At 37.4% G+C, this 27,699-nt stretch overlaps 5 protein-coding genes across 5 annotated transcripts; 2 read left to right on the plus strand and 3 right to left on the minus strand.

Moving 5' to 3' along the window:
- Positions 1-82: 82 nt before the first annotated feature.
- On the minus strand, positions 83-709 carry LOC105383190 (U6 snRNA-associated Sm-like protein LSm4). The gene has a single exon (XM_011553219.3). It carries the CDS (start codon positions 588-590, stop codon positions 159-161), a length of 432 nt encoding a protein of 143 aa, XP_011551521.2. The 5' UTR covers positions 591-709; the 3' UTR covers positions 83-158.
- Positions 710-899: 190 nt separating this feature from the next.
- Positions 900-8,443, plus strand: LOC105383191 (guanine nucleotide-binding protein-like 1). The gene is made up of 12 exons (XM_048624036.1): positions 900-1,047; positions 1,308-1,407; positions 2,871-3,015; positions 3,353-3,500; positions 3,986-4,126; positions 4,383-4,590; positions 5,010-5,183; positions 5,873-6,075; positions 6,383-6,498; positions 6,808-6,942; positions 7,528-7,625; positions 7,995-8,443. The coding sequence occupies exons 2-12, from the start codon at positions 1,317-1,319 to the stop codon at positions 8,216-8,218; spliced, it is 1,683 nt and encodes a 560-aa protein (XP_048479993.1). The 5' UTR covers positions 900-1,047; positions 1,308-1,316; the 3' UTR covers positions 8,219-8,443.
- Positions 8,444-9,112: 669 nt separating this feature from the next.
- Positions 9,113-14,557, minus strand: LOC125489208 (zinc finger and SCAN domain-containing protein 23-like). Its single transcript, XM_048624281.1, has 6 exons — positions 14,552-14,557; positions 14,312-14,410; positions 13,550-13,659; positions 13,182-13,293; positions 12,899-13,003; positions 9,113-9,365 (listed from the first exon to the last, which is right to left on the minus strand). Exons 1-6 carry the CDS (start codon positions 14,555-14,557, stop codon positions 9,198-9,200), a joined length of 600 nt encoding a protein of 199 aa, XP_048480238.1. The 3' UTR covers positions 9,113-9,197.
- A 1,097-nt stretch (positions 14,558-15,654) lies between these two features.
- LOC105383193 lies at positions 15,655-18,225 on the minus strand. Its single transcript, XM_048624282.1, has 6 exons — positions 17,958-18,225; positions 17,567-17,686; positions 17,027-17,359; positions 16,340-16,602; positions 16,063-16,156; positions 15,655-15,744 (listed from the first exon to the last, which is right to left on the minus strand). The coding sequence occupies exons 1-6, from the start codon at positions 18,105-18,107 to the stop codon at positions 15,655-15,657; spliced, it is 1,050 nt and encodes a 349-aa protein (XP_048480239.1). The 5' UTR covers positions 18,108-18,225.
- A 370-nt stretch (positions 18,226-18,595) lies between these two features.
- On the plus strand, positions 18,596-27,587 carry LOC105383194 (zinc finger protein 563). Its single transcript, XM_048624219.1, has 14 exons — positions 18,596-18,851; positions 19,750-19,869; positions 20,311-20,439; positions 21,495-21,743; positions 22,325-22,647; positions 23,250-23,343; positions 23,743-23,828; positions 24,221-24,340; positions 24,769-24,873; positions 25,252-25,354; positions 25,770-25,879; positions 26,133-26,244; positions 26,797-26,898; positions 27,315-27,587. The coding sequence occupies exons 1-14, from the start codon at positions 18,702-18,704 to the stop codon at positions 27,480-27,482; spliced, it is 1,971 nt and encodes a 656-aa protein (XP_048480176.1). The 5' UTR covers positions 18,596-18,701; the 3' UTR covers positions 27,483-27,587.
- The last annotated feature ends 112 nt before the right edge of the window (positions 27,588-27,699 follow it).

Raw genomic sequence — 27,699 nt, forward strand, 5'->3', positions numbered from 1 at the left:
TTGTGGTGTTGAACCCTGGCAATGAATTATATACTTACTCAAGGGTACTCAACTCAACAGGTTTCTATAAAAACAACAGAGAGTTTGTTGAGAAAAGTCTTATAATTTAGTAATTAAAGTAACCATTTACACTCTAATACATACAGCCAAACTTACTATTATTTCTTATTTTTATTCTGTGGATTCCGGCCGGGATTCCCGCCACCGCGCCCGGCCAATGGGGGCGCGCGGCCGCCGCGGCTTCCAAATGCACCCCGCCCACCGCCACGACCTCCTTGCCGCATGTTCTGACCTCCTCCACGACCCTTATTCACTTCGCTGCGCCCTCTCGCCTTCACTTGAGTTTCCTCCTTCACCATGTCTATAACTTCATCGGGAATTCGCAAATACTTGATCGTGCTGCCTCGGATGTAGCATTCGGGCATCCTCCAGAACTTGTCACCGTCTCGCGACGTGCAGATCACCTCGCGCAAGTTGATGTTCATCCAGTTGTCGCAGCTGACGAGGTGGCCGTTGTAAGTTTCGCCGTTCTTCAGCTCCACCAGCATAGGGTGGTTCTGCGCAGTCCGCAGCAAGGAGAGCGGCAGCATCTTGGTGTTCTAGTTGGATTATTTGTTGGGTAAAACTAGTTATTTTCGAGGAATTTATTGCAGAAAATGAAAAGATTGGAACCCAAAAGCTTGTTTGTTTGATAATCTGTCAAAATCTTTAACTTTTTAGGTTAGTTAAAAGGTTATCTGTGATTTTACGGATGCTCAGAATAAGAAGTTTATTATTGGTCACGTGACTCTGGCCCAGTTAGCCGTGTTAGTCACACACGGCAAAGAGCCATCCAACCAAAATTGAATTTGAAGTTTATTTGTTTCACAGAGAACAATGAATGTCTGTGTTTTGTGTGTCAAAACATTGGTCAAAACTGTCAACAAACGTCATCTTGCATATCTATCAGAATTTTCTCAATTTTTCGTGTTCGTTCATGGTTCAATGAAAAATTAAACCGGAATTTTATGAAATTGCATTACATTGTGTAATACAGGCGTTACAGCCGTAAGTAAAACTAAAATTTTCATTGCATAAATATATACTGTTCCCATAATCTATTGTTATTACGAATAAACTAGCCTTCACTTTGTAGCACGTGGAAAAAAACATACGTTTTACTGTTTGTTTACATGTTTAATTTATGATGTTAACTGCTATATCAGTTACTTACTAAGCTCAGATTCTCTTCCATACTTACCCATTTTGCCTTAAACTGAACTTGTGACAATACTTTTTAGGTAAAATACCAAAGTTTATACTTGCAGAATCCCACAATGCCGCAAGCTCGCCGCAAAACGCCGTTTAGCGGAAAAGCCAAGAAACAACAACTGCAGACTAAGAAGAATAAGACGCTGTTGCTGTCTAGTAAGTATTTGTACTATTTAACAACAACTTAACAGAACTTTGAGAAGTTAGTTCAACTTTTTGAATCAAAATCTGTGAGCAAGGACAACACACAGCAGTTGTCGCACCTCTAACACTCATCAAGTAAATAGGTATGTTGTAAATAAAATAACTATTCAAGGCTAGGTTCAATAGTAGGTTCTGCAGCTACAATATAACACTTACTAGCTCGGCTGTCCCATTTTAAAACACAGTAACAGCCATGAGACAAAATGTCCAGGAGAGCCAAAAAACGTTTTTGTACCTTCATTTCAATGCCCTGGTAAAACTATGATAGATATCTGAACAAATGTAAGCTTAAAAGAAGCGGCAGAACCTAGGCTTTATATACAATACTATTTCATTTAAATATGACTAAAATTGTTGCTGTAATGATATGATAAAAGAAAACACTTACTAGGTTTTATATAGTTTTCTCACCCTAAAACCGCCCTCACTGACCATTTCATAACCTAGTAAGGGCCATTATTGTGTCATTTAAGACAAGTTAAGTATATTGAAATTGCAATAATTGCGTAATAATTTCATTTTTTATATGTTTGGGATCCTTCACATATTATAAATCCAATTTTGCAGCACTTTTACACGACGGCACTATAAGTAATAGCTGAAATACGGGCATATTTTTATGTTTGTTTTTTGTTTTATGTAAATGAATTAAATAGCCATATTCAGAAGGCTCTAACATGAAAATTATTTATGGCTGCCTTCAATTAGACAATATTTCCTAAATTTCTATCTAAAAATCAGTTTTATAACTTGTTTTTTTTTTTGTTTATGCAAAATAGGGCTAGTAGAAAGGTTCTAACGAGAAAGGTCTCTATAGCTTTTATAAAGAAGACAAAATTTACTTATGTTCTACTTTTAATTCAACTCTCTAGGTTTCATTGGTGCAAAGATACAGGTTCTGAAATGTCTGATATTTTGTTCGAAAAAAGTGTTAGTAATAATGTATGCCATTTGTGACTTACTAAAATTAACGGACGAAAATTGTCCTTTGCTGACCATTTCAAAACCTAGTAAGCGCCATTGACCATTTTAAAACCTAGTAAGTCATTTTCACTTACTGTGTTTTAAAATGGTTGGTGGCTCTTACTATGTTTTGAAATGGTTTTCGTGGCATTTTTGATTTCGCAGGGTGGAGTTACTAGGTTTTTAGAAATTTTATTTTCGTTTCTAAGCGGTTTTTTGATATTCTGACAATGCAGTTTTGTGCGGAATCGCCTAAAATAATGTATAAATCAAAGACCCGTTTTTTTTTAAAGTTGGCGGTTACTGTGTTTTGAAATGGGACAGCCGAGCTGTTCCTTTGAAATTTGCTTCACTTTCAAATTTGTCCTGTATCCTTGTAAACTAGGAACCATAAACCTACACAGCCTTATTTCTAAGAGCAATATCTTACAAACAACCCCCTCTGCCCCCAGCATCCCCCGGCAGCAGCGGCCAGGATGTGATCGCGGTGAACTACCAGCCCCAGCGCGGAGGTGGGCGCGGGGACCGCAACAAGTATGCCCTGAAGTTCTACCGAGAGTCTGATGCGGAGCTGCAGGCGCTGAAGGAAGATGCTTTGTAAGTACACTTGTGTTTCCTCCTTTAATTCAGAAGATAGAAAATATATTTGCTGTAGACACAAAGTAGTATGTACCTATTCAAAAAAGAAAAAAAGCAGTAAGAATGTAGGCAGTATAATTACGTATAATTGTGTGCCAGAAATCATCCTCTGGATGAATAGGATAGGATCTTCTCCCAAGAAGTCACAATTCTTTTTCCACTGCCTTCCTCATCCATCCTAAGATCATTGTGACTTATCATTTATTTATACTTTCATGGCACACTTTCCAAACATAATAATGTACAATCAGGTGAACTTAATGTTAAAAGCATATCAATATAATAATCATTCCAGAAAAGCCCTAAACCCAGTATCAGAAGAACAGCTGGAGGTGGACCCCCGGGCCTATTTCCCCAAGGAGGTGTCGTTTCCGAAGCGCCCGCCGTGGAACCACAACATGACCCCTGCACAGCTGGATGCACAGGAGCATAGGTACTTTAATGTGAGTTGGATTGTTATACAATATTGTTTAAGCCCCAAAAAAAAGGAAGTGTTATAAGTTTAATGTGTCTGTGTATCTGTACGTTGTCAGTGTATCGTCTGTGGTAGCGTAGTTCCCAAAATTTAACGTTGTTTATGTTATTATGCACAAAACAAACATTTATGAACCTTGTTGGTCACATAGGTAACATCGCCTTTTGAATATTGGGAGTAGATTACAATACAAATTGTTAAAAATTACCCCCTGAGACACCCTGTTTTGGCTTATTTCCTTATTTGCGAATTTTTCAACACGTTTATGTGAAACATCACTCTCTCACACTAACACGATACAACGTCGTAAATACTTCTCTTTCCCACTAACAGTGGTTCAATAGGAGAGAGTGTGAGAATGGCAGGACGCAGTATCAGTATCGTGTTTATGTGCCCTTATAAAAGGGGTAAATAAAATTTAACTGTAGCACTAATTTATCGTTTCTCCCCCAGGAATACACGACCGCCCTGGAGAGGTCCCCGCTTTGGAAGGAGATGTCTTATTCTGAACTCAACCTGGAGACGTGGCGGCAGCTGTGGAGGGTGCTTGAGATGTGTGATGTTCTACTGTTGGTTGTGGATGTTAGATACTGCGTGAGTAAAGAAACTTAACTAAAAATGGACACAGTGAAAATACAGGTAAAAATAAAATAAAAACAAAAAAAATAAAATAAATGGTCACCCACTCAGCATGTGCTGTAGACAATGAGGTCAAAGTGGAGACTAACCACAAAGCTCGGCTTGGCTGCATATCATATCTCCTTAAACCTTATTGAAGCCAAAAACCTGTAAAAGCACTATCAAAGCCTTTATACTGACCCCTTACTTAATCCTTGCCTTTCTTCCCTAGGGCTGCATGTTCCCGCCATCCCTCTACGAGCACATAACCTCACTCAACAAGAGCATGATACTAGTGCTCAACAAGATAGACCTGGTGCCAGCCGCGGCGGTGGCGGCGTGGAAGCAGCACCTTACTGACCGGTACCCCGGGCTGAAAGTGGTGTATTTCACGTCGTGTCCCGGGTACAATTTGCGGGGAGGGACTAGTGATAAGGCTGGTAAGTGATGGAAAATATTAGGTGAATTTGAGAGATGCTTCTAATATAGGTATCTAAGGGGCAGTGTGCATAAGTAGCTATACACCGTTGTACCTTGTCAAACTAAAAACAATCAATAATGGGAACTTCTTTAATAGGTACTGTTAGGAAGCTCATCGTAATCAAAAGTTACCTTCTTTGAAATCATCAATTTCTTTCGCTATTCTTCTCAGTGACAAAGACTCTGTTAAATAGTGTATAATAATTAATATTTTGACAATCCAAAGCACCATTTTACGTCGAATCAATGACGAATCTCAATCTGCTTAACCGGTTGAATCCCGTGAAATTAGATACAATAAAAATCTATTGTTTTTCGCCCATTATAATTACGGAAAAGGCTTATTAATGCTATCTTTTATCACTAATGTTCTTCGCAGGTCTCCAAATCCGTCGCCGCAAGGGTCGCCAGCGCATGTGTGCTGAAGGCGCCTCCAAGATCCTCGAGGCTTGTGCCGAGCTGGTGGCAGGAGCCGTGGACCTCGGACCCTGGGAGAAGAAGATCAGGGAGGAAACCGGGGAGTATGATGATGATGAGGAGCCGAAGAGACAAGGTATGTATAATGAGAGTAGTTATCAGAGACAAGGTATTTCCATCGTTATGTAAAAACTAGATTTTTCGTGATAGCTTGCTGGGCCATAAAAAAAATCCCTTGGGAATTCCGGGATAAAACCTAGCCTACGCGTAATAGATGTTGTCAGCAGCCTACGTACCAAATTTCGCCAAAATCCGTTCAGTAGTTTTTGCGTGAGAGAGTTTCAAACCTACACACATACATACATACACTTTTCTAGGGGACCTACCTATTTCTAGTTGAAACAATAATCTGTAGTATCTAGGGATTCAAGCCCTGCCACTCTGGCGTCAGTATCATCGCTTAACTGTCAGTTTCAATAACTTTATCTACCGATGTCTGGTAGTCCTTCGAGTTATTGAAACTGTCAGTAAAATTGCATAAATTAAAGGCTGATTTTTCAATGGTCAGATAAATGCTATCTGCGGGATGAACTTGTTCCTGTCACTGTCTAATACCAACATTCACATGCGACAGCATAAGAATTATTCCTCAGATAACTTTTATCTGACTATTGAAAAATCAGCCCTAAATATCATTAAAAATAACTTTTGTTTTTCAATTGTTGAAAATTTGCGAAACCCTTTTGTAATATCCTGTATATTATATATAAGATCCATCCGTGCACTTCTTACCTCTCTCTAACCTTAAATAAGCTCTTTCCCCAGCCGAAACCATAATCCAAAAGCCCGACACCACCTACTACGAACACGAGAAGTTCAAAAACGGAGTGTTAACCATAGGCTGTGTGGGACAACCGAATGTGGGCAAGAGTTCGTTGTTAAATGCTTTGATGGGACGAAAGGTCGTGTCTGTGTCCAAAACGCCCGGACACACCAAGCACTTCCAGACTATCTATCTTACTCCGCAGGTATGTTTAATATTTATTGATGTTATTCCAATATTATACGAGTATTACAGTGGTAAGTATAGTAAGTGGAAAGGGGTTGACTCAGATGGTCGTCAAGCAAGATGTCAGTGAGTGCGATACAAAACTTTCGTCACGTCTTTGCTTGCGCGTTTTGCGCCCCGTGCTAACCTTCTCAACAATTTTTATATTCTATGGGTGTATTTTTTCACTAATTTCCACTTAGACAGGAGTCAGGAGGCCGGGAGAGGCCTATGTCTAGCAGATGATTACTGGCTGATGATGTTAATTATATTATTTATTTATCCAGGTCCGTCTATGCGACTGTCCCGGTCTAGTCTTCCCTTCGACCGTGCCCCGCCCCGTGCAAGTCCTAATGGGGTCGTACCCCATCGCACAGCTCAGGCAGCCTTACACTACCATCAGGTTTGTGGCTATTCACTAACAATGATGTTGATACTGAAGGCATGAAATTCAGTTTCAAACTAAAATTAATACCTGTGGAATATGAGATTTACGGAAACGTTATAGAAACTAATTTTAGGTTTCGACGGCTCTAAAGTTAGAATTTAAGAGCTGTCAAATGTATTTAAATTACCGCGGTGCTGCGGTGTTTTTCCATTATATTTTTATGACTTGACCCTTAAAAATAATATGGAAAACAACGCGGCGACGCACCGCAGCCCTAATACTTAATGTGTAACAATCATATAATTCCTCCCTTTCCCCCACCAGATACCTGGCGGAACGCCTCGACCTGCCGCGCCTGCTGCGCATGGAGCATCCAGAGAAAGATGACGAGTGGTCCCCGAGGGACATCTGCGACGGATGGGCGAAGAAACGAGGCTATCTGACGGCTAAGGCTGCTAGGTAATTGTGTGCTCTATTTAGTTTAGATGCGGTTTTCAACCGACTTCAAAAAAAGGAGGAGGTTCTCAATTCGTCAAGATCTTTTTTTTATGTATGTTCACCGATTACTCCGCCGTTTATGACCCGATTTTGAAAATTCTTTTTTTGTTGTATTGGGTTGAGCTCCCAGGTGGTCCCATTTTTTTCAGAATTTTATCTCACCCCCAAGGGTGCGTAAAGGGGTAAAAACAGGGTATGAATTTCCATTTTGGGCACATATTAACTATTAACCGATTCTAATGAAATTAAGAACGTAAATATAGTTCTTACAACATAAAAAATGATGGTGACCTTGAGCTGATCTGATGATGGAAACAGAAGGCAGTCAGGGGAACTCCTCAACGGTATATAGCAACTACTTCGTGTTTAGGCTTGAATGATTCGTATTGATTAGTAGGACTTTTTGGTATCATTTGCACCTTACTTTTGATTGAAAATTATTGCAAATAAACTAAAAACTATAAAATAAAATAATAATTTAAAAAATTTAAAAACCGACTTCAAGAAACCACCTTTAAAGTAATGTATTCCTATACTATGTTTCAGGCTAGACACATACAGATCGGCGAACAGCCTTCTCCGAATGGCTCTGGACGGCAAGATCTGTCTGTGGCTGCGACCCCCGGGGTACTCTAAGGAAAAGGGTGAGTTATGTTTATATAAATATTAACCAGCTGTTCCCGCGAGCTTCGCTTTGCCTTAAAAAGTTTTCCCGTGGGAATTCTGCGTTCAACTGAAGCACTTTTATACAAACTTTCATCCCCTATTTTACCCCTTTAGAGTGGAGTTTCTGAAAATCCCTGCTTAGTGCTCACCTACACTATCTAACTTGACACGTAGGTTATGTGCCAAGTTTCATGATTGTAGATTGAGCCGTTTTAGCTGCGCGTTGATGCCCAATCAGCAACTTTCTTCTTTTATAATGTAGGTACAGATTATTAACTATTCAAAAAACATGACATCTTTATTTTTCATCACATATTTTACTTATACTACCTTTTTTTCCCTCACAGAAAAATGGGAGACCTGTGACGAAATAAAATACATCCGCTGGGTGCAGTCGCTGACAGAAGACGCTCCGGAGACAGTGTCTGACATAGACGTGTCAGACGATGACAGGGGCCCGGTGGAGAGCGAGCCGACTGATGATGATGATGACGATGACGACAGCAGTGATGATGGTGCACGTGTCACTGTCATGGCGAATAAGTTTGCCGCTTTGGGTGGTGATGATTAGTTTGTTTGAGATTCAGAGTCTTTCGAAATATAACCTAGTCATAACAGGGTTTATTTTCGCACCTACTTTGACTATTTTATCATCTTGATCCTATTGCCAATTAATTTTGTAAAATAAATTGTTCTATTAAAGGCTTAATTTTTAAAAATATCACAATTAAAATATGATTTCACTCATTATATGATTTATTTACTCAGCTAAAAGCACGTATGTTGTGATTTGTATGTTATATTACATATAAAACTAATATTTAAATAAGTATTATTGAATATTTTGTTATTTTTAGTGAAACTTGCATTTATAATAAATATTTATACTGGGCTACGATGTCTTGCTTATTTCAACATAGTGTAGACGTCATCTTATCGCAAGCCTTTAGTTTTGTTAAGACAAAAAGAAAAGCAGTGCATCTTTTAGACGCCGTTTGACGCCATTTTGACGCTGAGAACTGTATATACTTGTATTTTCAGTTCATGCATGCATGAATTTTCATCGTGAACGTGAAGTAAAATTACTCGATGAAATCTACTAGGGGTCAGAAATGTCAAAACCGTGGAATGGGCTATCACCAAAAACAGATGTGCCGATTGTGCCTAAGGCCTGAAAGTCTGGTTGGGAATATTTGAATAAAAATGAATATAATATATTATTGCAATGAGTGTATTCAACGCTACATACCAGCTTCAGACATAGTAGGTACCTCTACCTACATACTTTTACATACAACGTAAAATAAAAAATCTTAAATAACACATAATAATAAATATAAAATTTCATAGTGACATTGTAAGCAGAATTGCTTCAGTATTAATGGATTAACCTGAACATAACAAATATTAAATATAACACTCAAGACCCGAGTACAAATATCTGTCTTTAAACAAACATCTGCCCCAACCGGGAACCTAACCCGGGACCACAGGCATAGCAGTCAGGGTCACTAACCACTACACCATTCGGTCGTCAATAATAAATAATATCACTGATCATCAGTCTTCTTCTTCCTCACTCGCCTCTGCTTGAGGTGCACCAGCTTGTTGTGTGTGTAAAGTGCGGAATGGAATCCAAATGTAGCGCCGCATATTTTACACTCGTACGGTCGGAGCCCCGTGTGTCGGTTCATGTGTTCGTTCAGGCTCTTTCGATGCTGTTGGGGGAAACAATACGGTATTAAAAGTCAGACAATCTTGAAGTAGCACACAATTGATACAATTTTAACCTTTCCTATGCCGAACAGCCGCGCACACATGTAACTGCCGTCTGCCGGCGCTTTTTGACAGTAGAGAGCGCCCGCGCGGGAATCACATTTATATGAATATTTGGGTATTATTGTTTGGTACTCAATAATGTATCGATTGTAATTTATTGTCAGATAGCTAATGAACATGTTACAAAGAATTTTATTGGTTATAATAGTTTTATTTGATTTCTATAGGTCATTGATTACAGATTTTTACTTGAAACTGCACCCATCACAGAAAAATACCTCTATTTCAATATAATTTTAGTTTCAATCCAGGTTTTATTATTCTTATTACTTGAAGAGATTATATAGCTATCAACTGATATCAATAAAGTATAAACTCTAGAGGAAATAGATTCATAATTTATATTTTGAATACTGACTATAATTTGCTTTATTTCAAAAGACTCCATTTTCTGTACATGTGCATGTGTGCGTGACAAGAGCTTGATCCAGTGCGCCGTGAGACAGATCTGTCCCAAATCAAGGGTGTTCACTTTTCAAAAATAAAAGAAGAATGATAATATTTTTGTAATGTTTCGTATTTTAGCCTACTAAATTATAAAAAACTTAAATGTAAGTTACTTACTGAATCATATTTACTTATTTGTTAACCTACTTTCAACAAATATGATACTATAAATATATACATATATAAATACAAATATTTATTTATATAAATAGGACAGGTGATCACCCTCTCAGACTCATCTACACATCGATATCATTCTAAAGAGCCTAAACTTCACGTTCACTAGAGCGATGATCCTAAAAAATAAAACACGCTGTATAACAACCCAACGCACTTCGTGTACATACACGAGCGGCGGCCATTTTGTTTGCGTATGTGTGTGTGTGAATTTTGGATGCACCTTGATAAATATTGTTTTTCTCTAATATTTTGGCTATTTATTGAATAAACCGATATAAATATGTATTATCAATAAAATTATCTTTATAAATGAAATAAATTATTTATTGATGTTTTTACATAACAGTCTAGAAAACAGTTTACAAAGTTACGCACCGTTCAGGCAATAATCCGGTACAATTTTAGATCGATAAAAACCTCGATTTTTTGTATTTTTTTATACTATTGATTTATCACTATACCTTCAAAATTTAATAAAAAACAAAGAAACATAGTATTTACTTAACTTTTGACGTTTTTTCCATACGAAATCACTATTTTATTACCAACAGTCGCGATTACAAGGACTTTTCAAGGTACCAAAATTTGAATTTCGCGCTACTACACTCGCGAGCAACCAAATCGACTCAAGCCTTGACGGCGCAAACATACATTAATACAAGTAAAATTATGAATAGAAATAATAAAAATGATATGTCATTTAAAAGCTTAAGATGTCAGCTTTAATTTGATATCATTATTATTGAAATCCATTCATCATTTTTGAAATAAATGATGTCTGAACGCAATTGTAGGAAAAACGGGAATTTAGGAAAAAAGGGTATGGGTATCGTATTATACAAATTAAACAAAAAATGTTAAGATAAAAATTTATTTATTTAAATCAATACTTTGTATTGCCCCCTCTTGCCCTAATTACAGCCTGCAGCCTGTTTCTCATAGACCTTATCAACTTTTTGACAGTTTCCTGAGGAATGCCGTCCCACTCCTCTAATAAAGCTGTCTTCAGCTCGTCCACGCTTGCAGGGACTGGATTCCTGGCCCGAACTCTTCTTTTGAGCTCGTCCCATAAGTGTTCGATGGGATTCAGGTCAGGACTGAGCGCAGGCCAGTCCATCGTGCGCAATTCCTTCTCTCTCAGAAACTGCCGACTGACTCGTGCCGTGTGGCAGCGGGCATTGTCGTGCATTAGCACGAAGTCTTCACCGACAAATTCTGCATAGGGCACAACATGACCGAGTAGAATGTCGGTGATGTACCGATCAGCTGTTAACCCGCCTCCTCGGCCGCCTCCAGGCACGAAAACAAGTGCGGTTTTTCCCTCTAGAGAAATACCAGCCCACATCATGCAGGAACCGCCGCCATATGCTACTGTTTCAGCGAAACAACATTGGGCAAATCGTTCCCCCGGACGCCGGTAGACCCGGCCTCTCCTGTCACTGCCATGCAGACACACTCTGCACTCATCAGTAAACAGGACCGACCGCCATTGCGCAATGCTCCAATCGAGATGCTCTCGAGCAAACTGAAGACGCGCTTGTCGGTGGCCTGCAGTCAATTTGGGGCCTGATGCAGGTCTTTTTGGTGTCAAGTTGGCTTCCTTCAAGCGTCTTCTCACTGTCCACTCGCTGACAGCCACTTGTCGTACACGTCTCAGTTCTTGCTGCACATCAACGCCCGTAAGGTGTCGATTGCGCAGCGAGGTTGAGACAATGAAGCGGTCGTCTCTCTCTGAAGTGCAGCGGTGGCGGCCCGTTCTTGGTCTTCGATTGAAGGCACCAGTCTCTTGGAACCGTCTGTATACTCGGGATACAGCAGACTGGCTCAAGTGGAGCTGGGCAGCGACTGCTCGCTGACTTAACCCTTGTTGCAGCAAGGCAACAACTTGAGCAGCTTCTTCTGGTGTGGTATCCATGGGTTTGCGAAAACAAGGAATACAATGCAACGAGATGTGTACCGGTCAACTTGCAACAAGCGACTGATAAGGTACACCGGATGTGGAAAGGTTTTATAGCGGGATCAGGTAGCGCAAGGCGTGGATTCCTAATGAGGTAATTAACACTGACGGGCAATTAAAATGCGTCATTAAATCTGCGCTTAGTTTTTTTTTATGGTATTGATCTTAATTGAAAGCCTAATTCTTCAGCTTTCGAATGACATATCACTTTTATATTTACCATTTATCGTTTTAGGAAAATCAATGTATATGTGCGCCGTGAAGGCTTGAGTCGATTTGGTTGCTCGCGAGTGTAGTAAACAAGTGAAGTTTTTTACTCAATGAATGTTGTCGATGGTTGTTTCATTCATATAGAATAAATTACAGGTGATTTCATACTCTATTTCATGGTAATTAATAACTAAAATCACAAAAATCGCGATGAAGTGCTCTTGGGACAGATCTGTCACTAGGCAGACAAGGGGGGTTGGGACAGATCTGGCACACGGCATTCTAGAGGTTAAAGAATGGAAAAATACATTGCTTACTTATTAAAAAAAAACTTATATGTCTCCTTTATTTTTCTTTACAAACCAGGCATTTTTTTAAGCTTCACGTCTATTCTATTACAACGGTGAAAAACCCCGATCAATAGAGTTCGATTTTGTCCCCATCAAGCTACAGCATGGCAAGTTAATGTAGATACGGAACTACAAAATCTTGTTTTTGGCAGCCGGTTTCACGCTATGGTAAAGCTACTTGGGTGTCTATGTATTATATATGATACTGCCTCGCCACTGTACTCAGTAGCTGTAATCAGGGTATAAATAAGAGGTAGTGTGTGCTTACCGCAAATGCTTTCCCGCACACATGACACACGTTGCTCTTGACCACCACACGGCTCGAGTGTTTCTCCCTCAAGTGCCTCTTGTACGGTCTTTCAGCGTGAAAATGCTGCAAAATTACGTTTAAACTGAATACCATTTATTACACTATTATGCAAGTCTAACAAAGTCTATCTGCTGAAGAATAAGATAAGAAAATTGACGGCCATATGGTCTATCACTCATAAAATGCTACCATGTCGATAGACTTTATTTTTTTAAATTACTTTAAACGCTTCTATGCTCACCTTATTGCAGATGTCACACAGATAGTTGGCGAGCTTCAAGTGTTCCGCCTCTATGTGGTACTGCATCGCGGTCTTGGTCGCAGTTCTTTTCTCGCAAACATCGCACTCGTATCTGTCGCCAAAAAACTCATTATTATAACAAATTATAGTTTTGGATAATTTCTTGGCAGGATCCTATATGCTTCAATACATGTGTAATAGAGAAGGCAATGAAAGTCTGTATGTGTGACATGGTGAATGAAATATGAGTGTAAAATATGACTAACAGAACCTTCATAACACTAACAGACTTTCTGTATGTCACATGGTGAATGCAATAATGGTGTATTAGTGTAAAACGTGACAAACAGAATTTTCACAGAACTTACTTAAGTTGATCGTCGCCGTTATGTCTCTTGTTGAACTTGAGATGAGCTTTCAAAACGTTTCTGTTTCTGAACTGAATGCCGCATTCGGCGCAAAACGCGTCCTCGTCTACCTGAAATGTAAAACTACAGTCACTAATGTAGTCTTCTTAACGTCAGCATAACACAATAGTACATTGTGATACGAGTGCGGAAAGTCTGTCATTACAGCTATGGTACTGTAATGATGCCACCTCAACCACATATTATTGTTAGTTTGTTAAATTAATATATTTTGTATAGCTAAGTAATTATTTTGTGTCACTTGTAAGTTACTTTTGATAATAAACATATTTGTATTTGATACTGTCCACCCACAGTAGGGTCATACTCGTACGCCGATTTTTCACACATCTTGTGAGACAACATTTAAAAACACCTGAAATTCTGTATATACCTAACCACGAAATTCGCTTCGCCTAAAAAGTTTTCCGTGGAAAACGCGGGATAAAAAGCTTCCTCTTGAATATATATTTTAAAAAACGCATCTTAGTCTTTGTTTACTTTTATAGATCTAAGCATAAGTACATACATGATACAGACAGACGCGAGAAGTTTTGCTTTATATTATAATTGATAATAATACGGGGACATCTCACACACGGCCATCCGACCCCAAGCTAGGCAGAGCCTCTTGGAGAGGTCTACATCCAGCAGAGGACTGCTATACGCTGATGATGATTATGAGTATTATGACATAGATGTACTGATGGTTCATTAGTGTACCTTCTGGCTGTGAGTCTCCATGTGGTTCTTCAGCCGCAGCTCTCCTGGGAACAGCTTGTGGCACACCGGACACTCCACCTTCTGCACGTTGCCATGTATCTGTCTAGAAACATATATTGTGTTGAAATATGTAGTACACACTTGAACAATGAAATACTTTTTAAAACATTTAAATATATGCACCCCAGCTTTTTGCTGTACTCTATAATCTAGATGTGCAGGTTTCCTCACGATGTTTACCTTCATAGTAAGAGTACCTGGTATAATTGTAAGTACTTAAATTCCTTATTTCTAAAAAATTCATTAGAATGAACGTATATCTTTACTAAAATTCTTTTCTTTTTCATATTTTTACTTTCATATTTATTATTTAGTCGAGTTATACTCACAGCATATGTCGTTTCATGCTAAGCGCGCTCAGCTTTTTGTAGCAGATCAAACACGTGAGTTTATTGTGAGCCGACAACTTGTGGTATCTGTACAGACGCTGCCCGCTGGAACAGCAAGAAAGAAACATTTATTTTACACACTGACAACAACAAAAAAGAAAATTATACAAAACCACATCAAAATTCATAAAGTCACAAAAAAAAACAAAGTTTGCCGTCTAGACCGTCAAAAAGGCACCAGCTCAGCATGTGCTGTGGACAATAAGGCATAATAGAGGCGAAAGACCATTTAGACCCGGGGCGAGTTTTGAACCAATTTTTCTTAATTGGTTAAGAATCAGATACTGTATGTTAATTTGTACTCTTTTTATTTATAAGATGTTATTTTGTATTTTATTCTCTCATGGTGGAAAAGAAAGATAACCATTAAAGCAAGGCTTATAAACGTATTTATTAAACTAAGGAAAAACACTTACACAAATTCAGCGTCGCACTTTTTACACTTGATCACTCGCGTATCGTGTGTCCGCTTGATGTGAACTGTGACGCTCTTCGCTTGATAGTGCTGGAACGCGCAAATAGAGCAAACGTAGATTCTGAAACCAAAATAGTAAAAATAAGTTTAGCTTACATTATATTTATAAGGTTAGCTTGAAATTATATTCGTAGAATAACAACTTTCGTCTAACTATTAGGTATGTCAATCCTGAAGGCACTAAACTTAATTTTAGCTAAATTTTAGATAAACTACTCATATTAATTTTGCCAGTGGAAAATGAGATTTACGGAAACACTAATAGCGAAGAATTTTAAATAAAGTCTTTAAAATATCGACAGTAGGTATATCTTTATTTCCAGCAAAAGCAGTATCAGATAAGTCACCATAATTATGTTAGTTACTATTAGGCTCATATATTTCTATTTAGGTATTTGGGGTATTTGTATTCGTAAGACTTACTTGTAATGTGTTTTGACGTGTAAGTCGACGTCCGATGCGACGGGAAACCTCTGTTCACATATCCGACACGAAAAGGGACCTAAGTTCTGAAATAATAAGTTTAATGTTTGAATGGTGTTTTGTAGATGCCCAGCACGTTAATTACCTAATTAGATTCGCATATTATTTTTACTCTAATTACAAATTTAGACCGTTAGGATTTATGAAATAACTGAAAATTTTAACCAACTTCAAAAAAAGGAGGTTTTTTTTACATTTTCGATATTATTGTCGTCTAAGGGTGCTCACACACGACCGATTTTATAAGAGAAAAATAGAAAGTACTCATTGCAACAGCACAACGCACACATCCCACAAAAAATCGGTCGTGAGCGTCTTTAGATGAGACATTACACATAACATACCTCACTATGTAAAGTATTGTGCTCATACAACATTTTTTCGGAGGCGAACGAAATTAAACACTTCACGCAACGATGTGGACTAGTCTTGTAAAACCTGAAAAGTAATATTTTACAAATTTATTTGGATACAACTCGTACAATAAGCTGATAGACAAAATCTATAGAATTTCATTAATTATGAGATATTTCTAACACTGTACCGCAAAACTCAAAATGTCTCCATAACGTCAAAGCAATTATCGGAGCTGAAATGAGGATAATTTCATTTTATAAATACCTGAATTCCTTCATCTTCTCTCTGAAGGCCAACATTTCATGTTCATTCAGGATTTTCTCCAAATATTCTTTCTGTTCATCAGATTTTGGATTTTCATCATCATTACCATCATCATCTTTACTTGGTTCCTCAAATGGTTCACTAAAGTACGGCTCCATTGATTTGTCATCATCATCTGATGTTGATTTTTTTCTTTTGCTTTTCTTTTGTCTCTGTGTGCGGGGCTTGGCTGACTTCTGTCTTATTACTGTAGCGGGGGGAAGCTGAAAAAGATAAAGATGTTATGATGTTATCATGTCAGTAGATCATAAAATTAAAGTGTTTTCGCTGTTGTGGCATAGATATATCTTTGGCTCACTGTACGGTGGCCTGCGCCTAAAAGTATACAGGCGGAGTTTTTAAAATAGCGATCCCTGATGATGAAGGGGCCAGCTACATCTGTTATAAATCCGGGGACGTGTTGTGTGTGATGTGTGTAGCAGTGGTGTTTATGTGGATGTGCTTGAGCAGCATATGAGCTTGAGATCGCTATTTTAAAAACTCCGCCTGTATACTTTTAGGCGCAGGCCACCGTACATGCTATATTTGTAACTATTAGCTCCACAACTGAACCGATTTTAGTGTCTATTATGAGTAAAAATACCAAATTGAAAACCTTAGTACAGAAAAAATATACTAAACAAATACCTCTTTAGCAATCACATATGGCATTGCGTGTCCGCCATCCTCCATTGTGTCAAGCTGTTCTTGTTTGACCCCACATTCTATCTCAAACTCACAATTCAATGAAATAATCTCCTTTTTTGGCTGAAGGAAGTCTTCATTCACATACATTGCATGGTAAACGCTACTAAGTTTCTGTGGCTCAGGCATTGTGTATTGAAATTCCATATTCTGCAGTTCAGAATTGTGTTTGTCCTCCTCATGCCTGTAGATGGCGTTGTATGTGTCCTTTGGCTTGCTCTGAGTGAGTGTTGAAAGGCTTTGCACTAGAATACCTCGCTGACCGTAGTTTGTAGCCTGTTAGAGAAACAAAAGTGTTATTTTATTAGGTGTTTTGGTACTTACAATTATGTATGTATGAATAAACTAAATACATAAGATGTATGCTCAGGACTAAAGGGTTTAAAGGGGTAGTCAGAGATGATGCATCATATTAATGTTAGCTAGTTTAAGATAGCTGTAAGTTTTCTGAACACAATGAAATAAAAATAAATAATTATTTACCTTATCTAACTGTGACAAACATCTCAGCACGGTACTGGAGCGGTGTGCTAGTTGCACAAACTTCGACACCTTGGTGAGGATAGCGCGGCACTCCCAGCAAATGTTGTCTTCAGGGTCCAGCTGAAACATTCATAAAACATTGATTCTGGATGGTAACTATTGTGTATGTATTTTTACCTTACCTCCATGGCATAGAGTTACATATAAGGTGATGGCCTTCACCTGTAAAAGGGCTAAGACCATCAGCACAGAACAGACCAAACAAGACTGAGAACAGACGTCCAAAGACTTGAATTTAGAACAAAACATGGTAAACATTTGGAAATGCTCCCCAAGTTTTGGAATGGAGGCAAATTGTTTACAAATAAATATTACATGGTAAAGTACTCACTGTCAAGCCAACACAAGTGTTTATAAGGTGCGGAATTTCCATAACTGGGCGCAAAATACGGTTATTACTGAGACACGTCGCGCAAACCACAGATCTTATGTTCGAAGGGTTGATAGTGTCTGACGACGAATGTGATGGAGTTTGATACATTTTGATATAGAAAATTTCAACATGGAGGTATTTTGCAAAGTTTACTATTAGAAATTAGAACTTTTTGTTTAATAAATGAGGAGAATAACTCAAAAAATGTGAAAAGAGCCGTGTTTGAATCAATAAATGACAATGACAACAAAACAAAACATCTGTATCTGTCACATTGCTGTCATAAGTCCTCGTTATGTTGTCATATATGGGTTTATCTGTGGAACTGTGGATGAGTTAATGTTTATTATTCTGATAACAAAAGACCACCAAAACACATTATTCATGATAAAATCAAAATAATAACAGCCCCATCCTTCAATCGGATTGTTTTTACAAGTTAATGACGTTTTTATTCTGAAAAACAAAATTTTGAAAAGAGAACCTTCAGTATTTTTCTTCAGAATAATGATGATTTAATTATAATCACAGATTAAATTATAAATTTTTTGACTGTGTCAGGCTTTTGACAATTTTGACATTTAAAAATAGTTCAAGCACTGCAATGTTGTGTTGTTTTCCTTTTTATTAAATGAAAATGCTCTAATTTCTATTATTTCGCTTCAGACCACATATGCAGCAGCTTCCGTGTATCGATGGAAAATGTTTCAAACGCCACCACAGTCGTGTTCTACCACTATAAACGCGTTTAATGTACGATCTACGGTTTGCGCCACTTGTCTCAGCAACAATCGAATTTTGCATCCTCTCACGGACTATCCACACCTTTTAAACATTTGTGTTGGCCTTATAGTAAGTACAATAGTGTGTAAATTTACTTGTAAACTATTTTTAACTTTTACAAAAAACTTTAGGAGCTTAATTGAAAGTTTCCCATGAAAGGGCCACGGTTGATGTTTTTATTCACATCTTGGATACTTGGTTGATTCAGTATATATGTCGCAGGCAACTGGTTTAATCTCCTGTTTGATTGAACCACTAGCCCGTTCATTGGATGGCGCTATTCAGTTGTATGACTAAAGGACAACTCGTCAAGTTGTTGATTGTAACGTTCGACGTCTTGACTGAACGTCATTCAGCGAAGTCGTTGAATGAGATATAGTATAGCAACTTTGTAATGTCTGGTTAGGGTGAACATCACCAGACAAGAGTCAACAAAAAGACTATGTTACAAAGCTCTTATCTCACAAATTAACTAAACAATAACAATAAACGTACCTTCATATTGTTGTTCATAATTTTCCAGTTTCGCCACTTTTTTTCTTTGAAACTATCCGCCCGCGGCGTAATAATAGGTAAATCCATGTTGTCACACTATTTTAACACAAATAACACACTATAAAGCTAATTTATTTGCAAAAAACTAACAATATAGGTGCTTTTTGTGTCAGCTGTTAGCTGTTAGACGCCATATTTGTTTTATTCACCACCTGACTGATTTTAAGTCAGCTAACTAGTTGGACGTTTTGTGACGCTTGTACAATCAACGTTCGGCCTAGTCATACAACTGAACAGCGCCATCCAATGAATGGGCTAGTGGTTCAATCAAACAGGAGATTAAACCAGTTGCCTGCGACATATATATCACATATAGGCTGAGATATCAGTACATCTGCTATAGGATGCTGAATCTTACAAGGCCCATTTACAAAAAAAAAATTTTTGTTTAGATTTTTCAAAAATGTTTCAGCTGGATCCTGAAGACAACATCTGCTGGGAGTGCTGCGCGATCCTCACCAGAGCGTGGAAGTTTGTGCAACTTGCTCACCGCGCCAGCACCGTGCTGAGATGCTTGTCACAGATAGATAAGGTAGGTTATTCATATACATAATTACCTATTCTATGCTACATATTGATAAGTTACAGCCTGGCAAAAAAGAGTACAAAACTATAAAATAAAAATTTTCAAAGGCTCTTTGAGCCTTAACTACCACAAAAACTTAGACAGTGTTTAGCAGATATTTAGAGCTGTCAAACGCCTACAAAATCTGTCAAATTTCGTTTTAAACACTTGTTAAACAGTATTTAAAGGTTTTTGTGGTAGCACAGTTTATCTTTAGAAATGTATCTATGTTTAAGTTAATTTAAAAATGTGAAAAGGATTGTTAATCTCTTTAATAGATTTGTGTGTAAACAAAACTGGCTAAAAACTTAATAATTGTTAGACCCAAAATAATGAAATATTCATGTGATATAATTTGTACAATACACTCAAACAAACTACTTATAAATAGTTTTGTTTTGCTTACAGGCTCCAAACTACGGTCAGCAAGGCATTCTAGTTCAAAGTCTTTCCACACTCACCCAGAGTAAGCTCAAGGACACATACAATGCCATCTACAGACATGTGGAGAAAAAACATGTGCAGCCAGAGACACAGGTATTATACAGGGTGTTTGAAATGGGTACTAAGGGGGTAACCCAAAAGAGAGTGAATCAGGCAATCATTCTAAACTGAACTTTTTTAAATCAAATTTTTTTTTTTTTTTTTTTTTTTTTTTTTTTTTTTTTCATATTTTTTTGCCAACTTGCGATCGGTTTAATATAACCATAAGCAGTTCATTTCATTGTTTATTTGGCTTTGCAGGCATACCCTCCCATTGTCAGGTTGCCTTCTTAATGTATTATAGGTCTATGTTATCCCAGATATTTTTTCTTTTTAGTCTTCTGGTGGGTACATTACTGGTAAGGTCAGTGGCCAGTTTGTTTGGGTGATTTACAATCCTGTCTCGGTAGGTTCTTGTAAGTTTTGCAACCTCCTCTCTCACGGTAGGCATTTTCAAATATTCATGCACCTCATCCATTCTGGTGAACCAGGGTGCATTTACTATGGCTTTGAGTACTCCGTTTTGAAATCTTTGTAGGATTTCAATATTTGTTTGGCTTGCTGTTCCCCACAGTTGAATACCGTAGGTCCACACGGGTTTCAGGACTGTTTTGTAAATCAACAGTTTATTTTCGAGTGATAGTCTAGATTTCCTACCCATAAGCCACTCCAGTGATCGGTATCTCTGATTTAGCTCGTCTCTTTTCTTCTGAATATGGCATTTCCAAGTTTGTTTCCTGTCTAAGTGGAAGCCCAGGTACTTTACAGTAGATTGATGGGGGAGCACTTCGTTTCCAAGTTTCACTGGAGGGCAGTCTTGTTTCCTCAAGGTAAATGTGACATGATTCGACTTAGTTGCGCTAGCCTTTATTCGCCAATCTTTCATCCATTCATTAACTTTATCTAAATGGCTCTGTAAAATTTCAGATGCCAAATTGTTATTTTCATCCGAAGCAAGAACAGCGGTATCGTCTGCAAAGGTAGCGGTCATCACATTGTCTGATTCAGGCACATCAGGCACATCAAAAATTTTTAAAAGAAATAAATGCCTTTATAATCTTTATATAGACAAAACCAGGTCTAAGTGTCTGTCAATACTTTTATTGCAGGTTTCCAACAGTTCATTTATACCACCTCCGTGGGACCTGGAGGATCTCAATCCTCCACATCAGAGCCCACTGCCTAGACCGCAGAAAATGAGTAGTGAATACCAACAAATGTATGTAAAGGAAGACTTCATTCAGCCAAAAAAAGAGTTTATGTCAGTGAATTGTGAGTTTGATATGGACTGCGGGGTCAAACAAGAACTTGACACAACGGAGGGGGAACATGCAATGCCAGATGTCATTGTTAAAGAGGTATTTGTTTTAGTGCCAATTTTGCCATAGTCGGTTATCTAACTGACCTGTTATCATTCATCAATTATATGTCATCTCCATATAAAATTCACGACAGATGTGTCAATAGTCAACTTACTGCTCTCTGGTTATGCTCTAACCGACAATGGAGAAATTGGCACTAAGTATATTTTTCTGCAGTGAGGTTTTTAGTAGGGAGTTCTTTAGTAACTCATTGAAGAAAGAAACTAAAATCGGTTCAACAGTTTTTGTGCTAATTTGTTACAAATGTAATAAAAATAATTATGTATACTAACTGGAAGATACCTAAGCCCTCTCAAAGTTATCATGCTACCAGGGTTCAGATTTCTTTGGCTCATACTGATTCACTAAATTTTTGGATCAGAGAATTTTTATAAAGCTGCCTACAGACCGGTCCAACGAACGGCCAACAAACACCCAACAATGGATATTTATCAAACATAATACAGGGCAGATTGCAGCAACGAAGGTCAACGATACCAGTTCGTTGGCGTTCGTTTGGCCGGTCTGTACGCAGCTTAATACTAGTTTCATAAATTGATTTAACCTGCATATTTCAGGAACCAACTCCCCATTTCACCGTGGTAACAATCGAAACACCCAACAAATTAACGAAATCAGAAGCAAAACAAATGAAATCAAAGTCAAACAAATTAACAACATGTCAAGGAAAACAAATGAAACGAATGCCAAATAATATAAAGAAATCAAAACCTGATGTTGATGATAAATCAATGAAGATATTTATGGAACAAGCTAAAGACATTGAAGATGATGATGATGATGATAGGAATCCCCAAACGGAAGAACAGAAAGAATATGTGGAGAAACTCCTGAATGAACAAGAAATGTTAGCCTTCAGAGAGAGAATGAAGGATTTTAAGTAGGTATTGATGTATTTTTTTGTTTTTTATAGCCATATTTGATACTAGCTGTTTCCGCAAGCTTCGATTCGCCTTAAAAAGTTTTCCCGTGGGAATTCCGGGATAAATAGTCTATGTTCTTCCTCAGGGTCTAGACCATATGTATACCAAATTTGATTCAAATCCGTTGAGTAGTTTTGGCGTGAAAGAGTAACAGACAGACAAAAAACACAGTTACTTTAACATTTATAATATTAGTTAGGAAAGTTAGGAATTAGTTAGGATAGGCAACGACTGATATAAAATGCTTGTTATATTAAAAAGAATAGTATGCATTAATTCTAACTTTAGTATACGTATGTTGAAATATAATTTAAGCAATTTATTTATTAATTTAAGGCGCAAATTAAATTAATAATATAATAAATATCCTTCCACGCTTAGGTTGTCTTTAAAAAATCGCTTTAAGCGATTAGACCGCCATTTTTGTACATATGTGTAAGTTAAGTTTATTTAATGTGTGTGTACAAATAAATAATATTCTATCTATCTATCTATATTTTGCCTAAAATTCTGCCAATGTCACGTATTGGTAAAGTCACAATATATTTTTACATTTCAGGTTTTACAAGACCAGTCGACATCGTTGTGTCAAGTGCATAGTTTCATTCGCTTCCGAAAAGTCTTTAGAGCTTCACAACACTCAACATAGTGAGGTATGTACGTTGTGCGATGCCTGTACAGTTGCCTGGAAGAGATCTCTTTTATCCATTAGGCCACCTATTGTGCTTGCTTTTACTTTGTAATTAATTTAATTTATGCTGTGGGTTTTTTTCAATAAAAGCATAATTACAATACAATACAATAATCTATATTTGCACAAAAACACAACAACAACAAAATAAAACTGAAAAATAAAAACAGTACAAAAAGGCGGCGATATTGCTTATAGCAATCTGTACCAGACAACCCTTGGAATTAAGAGAGTTATAAAAATAATAAAAGGATTATATTGTACCAGACAACCCTTGGAATTAAGAGAGTTATAAAAATAATAAAAGGATTATATTGTATTGTAACAGATTTATTCGAGTTTTTATTTTGTATCATTTCAGAAGTTAGGTTCATTTGCGTGTCGGATATGCGAGCAGAGGTTTCCTGACTCATCTGTTGTCGACTTACATATCAAAACACATTATAAGTAAGTGTTTTACTGTACCTATTCTATTCTATTCTCTGTAGGGGTGTCAGTACCTGCACCTGACTCTCTCGAGTGGAACCTTTGAGCATATCCCCAAGGTGTAAACTGCCTTCCTCTAAGCTTGGACCATTTCCCACCACGGTGGTCCACTGCGGGTTGGTGGGTTCACATATCTAGATGTGCTAAATCTAATGGATGGGTAATATCCAATATAGTGTTGCAAAATGGTCGAAAAATGTCTCATCACATCTCTCCAATTCTCCATAGTAAAAAGTCACGTGACCAACAAAGTTTCTATGTCAAATGTTTTTTTTCGCGAATTTTTACATTCTCATTATATTTCGGCTTAGTATACCCTTTTTGCAAAAAAGGCCCTGTATATTTTTTTACAGAATTTACGTTTGCTCCGCTTGCGCCTTCGAGCACTATCAGGAGCGGAGCGTGAAGGAACACATTAAGAGGTCACACGACATGAGGGTGAAGAAATGTAAAAAGTGCAATGATGAATTTGTGTAAGTTTATTTTCTATTATGGTTCAATTTCACCATTTATGTATAAGGTTTATACGGGATACGTTAATGTATGACGTCGCTTATTATAATAAGCGATGGATAAGCCTTTATTCTTTAATGGTAAAATCGGGCCTAGATATTTTCTGTACTACCACAAAAAACTTTAAACACTGTTTACCAAGTGTTTAAAACAAAATTTGACAGATTTTGTAGGCATTTGAAAGCGCTAAACACCTGTTAAATACTGTCTAAGTTTTTGTGGTAGGGCCCTTTGTATCTTAAACTATTTATCCAAATTTAGACGTTCTATGTCAGGGTCAGAAATCCTAAAGAATAATGTAATCTGTCAAATTACTAAACCGCCAGACCCGTCTCGGGACAAAATGAGTAGTTTTCAGCCCTAGGGTAGTAATGAACAATTTTTGCAGCGGCCAGCTTACCCTAAGGCGACATAAGAGGATGGTGCACAACAGGGTCACGTGTCTGATCTGCTACAAAAAACTGAGCACCATCAACATGAAACGACACATGCAGTGAGTATTCTACTCTATTCATGTAGCTATTTTTATTTCGAGTACCTACTTCTAAACTATACATAATCTCAGCAACATGCAAAACTTAATAAGATATAAATAATATCCAAACAAACAAATAATAGTTTTACAAGTTAATGTGACTCTATTCTATCTTCTTCTTCTATAACTTTTGTCAGCGATGATCTAACAACAAAATGAGATAAAACACTTGCACTCCAATTAATATTCTATTTTTATTTTTAAAATGGTCGCTAAATACGCAGTAACCAATCAACGATACTTCACATAATTGTTTTTTTTTTATATACATGTGTCAAACCTCACTCACATGTCAAGCAGTGTAAACTATAAAATATACTCCCGTTATACTTGCAGAATGGTACATGGTGAGGTGGAAAAGCTTGAGTGTCCAGTATGTCAAAGGCTGTGCCCGGGAGAACTGCGGCTAAAGCAACATATGAAAACACACAAGCAGACGGTAAACTTATAAACCCTTTAATAAATAGAGAGTAGAGAGTAGTTTGTAAAAAATTACTTTCATCATAAAATTTTATATTTATACGATGAATAAAAACATTTGACTTTGAATAAAAAATGCCATATGGCAGCCCGTGTATCGGCCTTTTTTTGGAGCGTTTCTGATCCATGTTTTTACCACTTAAAACACAGTGTAGATAATGTATTTTCAGTAATTAAAATATACATAGAAAAGTGCCATTCTCCCTGTAAAAAATGCGAATGAAAGAAATTGTAATTAAAGTTTAATTTTAGAAGTTCTTAAAAAAAATCACACTCATAATTTTCATAACTCGCCTGCAATGACGAAATTTCCACCCTTGTTTCGCAATAAACTATTTCTTAACTGCATCTGTAAGAATGGGTTTATATTTCAGGGTTCCGAGGACGCGTTCTGTGCGGAGTGTGGTATTCAGTTCAAAAACCCGTACTTATTGAAATCTCACATTAAGTTTAACAAGAGACATAACGGGAATGACCAACTTAAGTAAGTAAAATGAAGATTCTATTTGTCACATTTTACACTTACACATCTGAAACCGAAATGACCAACATAATATTGTGTAACAATCAGAATTTATTTGATAAAAAGAAATTACAACACGAATTACAGTGGTCTCCACACTAGGCTTAATGCCGTAAGTAAAATAAAGATACTATTTGCCACATTTTAAACTCACACATATACTCATCCATCCAAAACGCTGAAACTATAATAAGCTTTGTTTTTTTGCCAACAGATACGAGTGCGATGTTTGCGAGAAAAGAACTGCGACGAAGACCGCGATGCAGTACCACATAGAGGCGGAACACTTGAAGCTCGCCAACTATCTGTGTGAAATCTGCAATAGGGTAATCATTTTAATATTAATCATTTCATGGAATGCTCACTTTTGTAAGTAAATATGTTTTTTTTAAATTATGAAATGTTATTAAATTTTAGCAATATCCAACTATAAATTGTGCCTGTGGATAAGATAGTAGATTTATTTACGCAAACACTAATAGATTCAAATTTCATGTTTTAACAGCACTAAAATTATAATAAATCGACAGCAATCTCTTTTGAATTCATGTGTGCATAAATAAATACCGGCTTGAACAATTAGTTAGGATCCATTTCCGATTTCATGACTGTATATTATTACTACCCTTATTTAACACCCTGTATATAAGATGTTGCAAAAACCGAAACCTACGTGTCCAGCATGATTTATATGTAAGCCCGGAAATGAAATCTGAATGTCAAAATTCGCGAAAAAAAATCGGAATGAATAATGAATACATTTTACCATAATTTTTACATTCTGCTTTTATTACTGGGCTTAGATATAACATGGTGCACACGTAGATTTCGGCTTAGCATACCCTTTTTTTAACACCCTGTATATGACGGTGTTCCAGCGGTTCGACGCGGCCAGAGCGTACAAGCGACATGTGAGCGCGCACACGGCTCGAGAGGAGGCGAGGACGCACGTGTGCGATGTTTGCGGTAATGCATTTAAGGTTAGTGCGATGATTTCAAAAGGAAGGATGTGCAATTGTGCATATTAGGACATTTTTTTAAAGATAATGTCAACTGCGCGCTGGCCTTAATTCAGACAAATTATGATTATTGTTATTATTTAATCCCTTATTGCACAAATATAAAAATAGGTGTACAAAGGGTGGTCTTAATGCTACAAGCATTTTCTATCAGTCAACCCACAGGAGGTGCCAGAAAATTTTATTACAAGGTTATGACAGAGATATGAAATTTTGGGGCCAATGTGAGGGTGCAATCTTTTAGTATACATTGCACTTAAAATTCAAAGAACACATTGGAACCCGCATCTCTGGCGTGAGAAGCGGGCGATTACCCGACTGAGCTACCACCGCTCCTATTTCACTAACAATAATTATCGTATTATTACCCCCAACAGCATCGAAAGACTCTAAGCGAGCACATGAACCGGCACACGGGCCTCCGACCATACGAGTGTAAAATATGCGGCGCTACATTCGGATTTAAGGCGTCACTTTACACACACAACAAGCTCGTGCACCTCAAGCAGAGTCGAGCGAAGAAGAAGAAGACTGATGTTCAGTGATAGATGGGTATAGGAGTCTCTAGTCAGGCATTTTAAGGAATGGCTTAATTAATTGAATGTTTGTGGCTATGATGTTAATACGGACTAGATGGAGTGTCAGTGCAAAAGAAACGTCTCGAGAAATAACACCATTGAGCTCTTATTTTAAATTAGTTCGGTTCGAACATATATTTTGTTACTCTTAACCGAAGCTTACGTGAAACGTGAGATGTTATAT

This window comes from Plutella xylostella, chromosome 11 (assembly GCF_932276165.1).
Source record: "Plutella xylostella chromosome 11, ilPluXylo3.1, whole genome shotgun sequence".
Lineage (NCBI taxonomy): Eukaryota > Metazoa > Arthropoda > Insecta > Lepidoptera > Plutellidae > Plutella > Plutella xylostella.

What these genes read in the sequence shown, in the direction of transcription:
- LOC105383190 (XM_011553219.3), bottom strand. Translation starts at nt 590, where the DNA reads ATGCTGCCGCTCTCCTTGCTGCGGACTGCGCAGAACCACCCTATGCTG.
- LOC105383191 (XM_048624036.1), top strand. Translation starts at nt 1,317, where the DNA reads ATGCCGCAAGCTCGCCGCAAAACGCCGTTTAGCGGAAAAGCCAAGAAA. An exon ending in TAAGACGCTGTTGCTGTCTA is followed by an intron (nt 1,408 to 2,870) that starts GTAAGTATTTGT and finishes CTCTGCCCCCAG; the next exon opens with CATCCCCCGGCAGCAGCGGC. An exon ending in TGAGGAGCCGAAGAGACAAG is followed by an intron (nt 5,184 to 5,872) that starts GTATGTATAATG and finishes CTCTTTCCCCAG; the next exon opens with CCGAAACCATAATCCAAAAG.
- LOC125489208 (XM_048624281.1), bottom strand. An exon ending in AACGGCGACGATCAACTTAA is followed by an intron (nt 13,294 to 13,549) that starts GTAAGTTCTGTG and finishes TTTTGGCGACAG; the next exon opens with ATACGAGTGCGATGTTTGCG. An exon ending in TGTGTGACATCTGCAATAAG is followed by an intron (nt 13,004 to 13,181) that starts GTGAGCATAGAA and finishes GTAATTTTGCAG; the next exon opens with CATTTTCACGCTGAAAGACC.
- LOC105383193 (XM_048624282.1), bottom strand. Translation starts at nt 18,107, where the DNA reads ATGTATCAAACTCCATCACATTCGTCGTCAGACACTATCAACCCTTCG. An exon ending in GAGAAGATGAAGGAATTCAG is followed by an intron (nt 16,157 to 16,339) that starts GTATTTATAAAA and finishes ATTACTTTTCAG; the next exon opens with GTTTTACAAGACTAGTCCAC. An exon ending in ACAATACTTTACATAGTGAG is followed by an intron (nt 15,745 to 16,062) that starts GTATGTTATGTG and finishes TTATTATTTCAG; the next exon opens with AACTTAGGTCCCTTTTCGTG.
- LOC105383194 (XM_048624219.1), top strand. Translation starts at nt 18,702, where the DNA reads ATGTTTCAAACGCCACCACAGTCGTGTTCTACCACTATAAACGCGTTT. An exon ending in ACATTTGTGTTGGCCTTATA is followed by an intron (nt 18,852 to 19,749) that starts GTAAGTACAATA and finishes AAAATGTTTCAG; the next exon opens with CTGGATCCTGAAGACAACAT. An exon ending in TGAAAACACACAAGCAGACG is followed by an intron (nt 25,355 to 25,769) that starts GTAAACTTATAA and finishes TTTATATTTCAG; the next exon opens with GGTTCCGAGGACGCGTTCTG.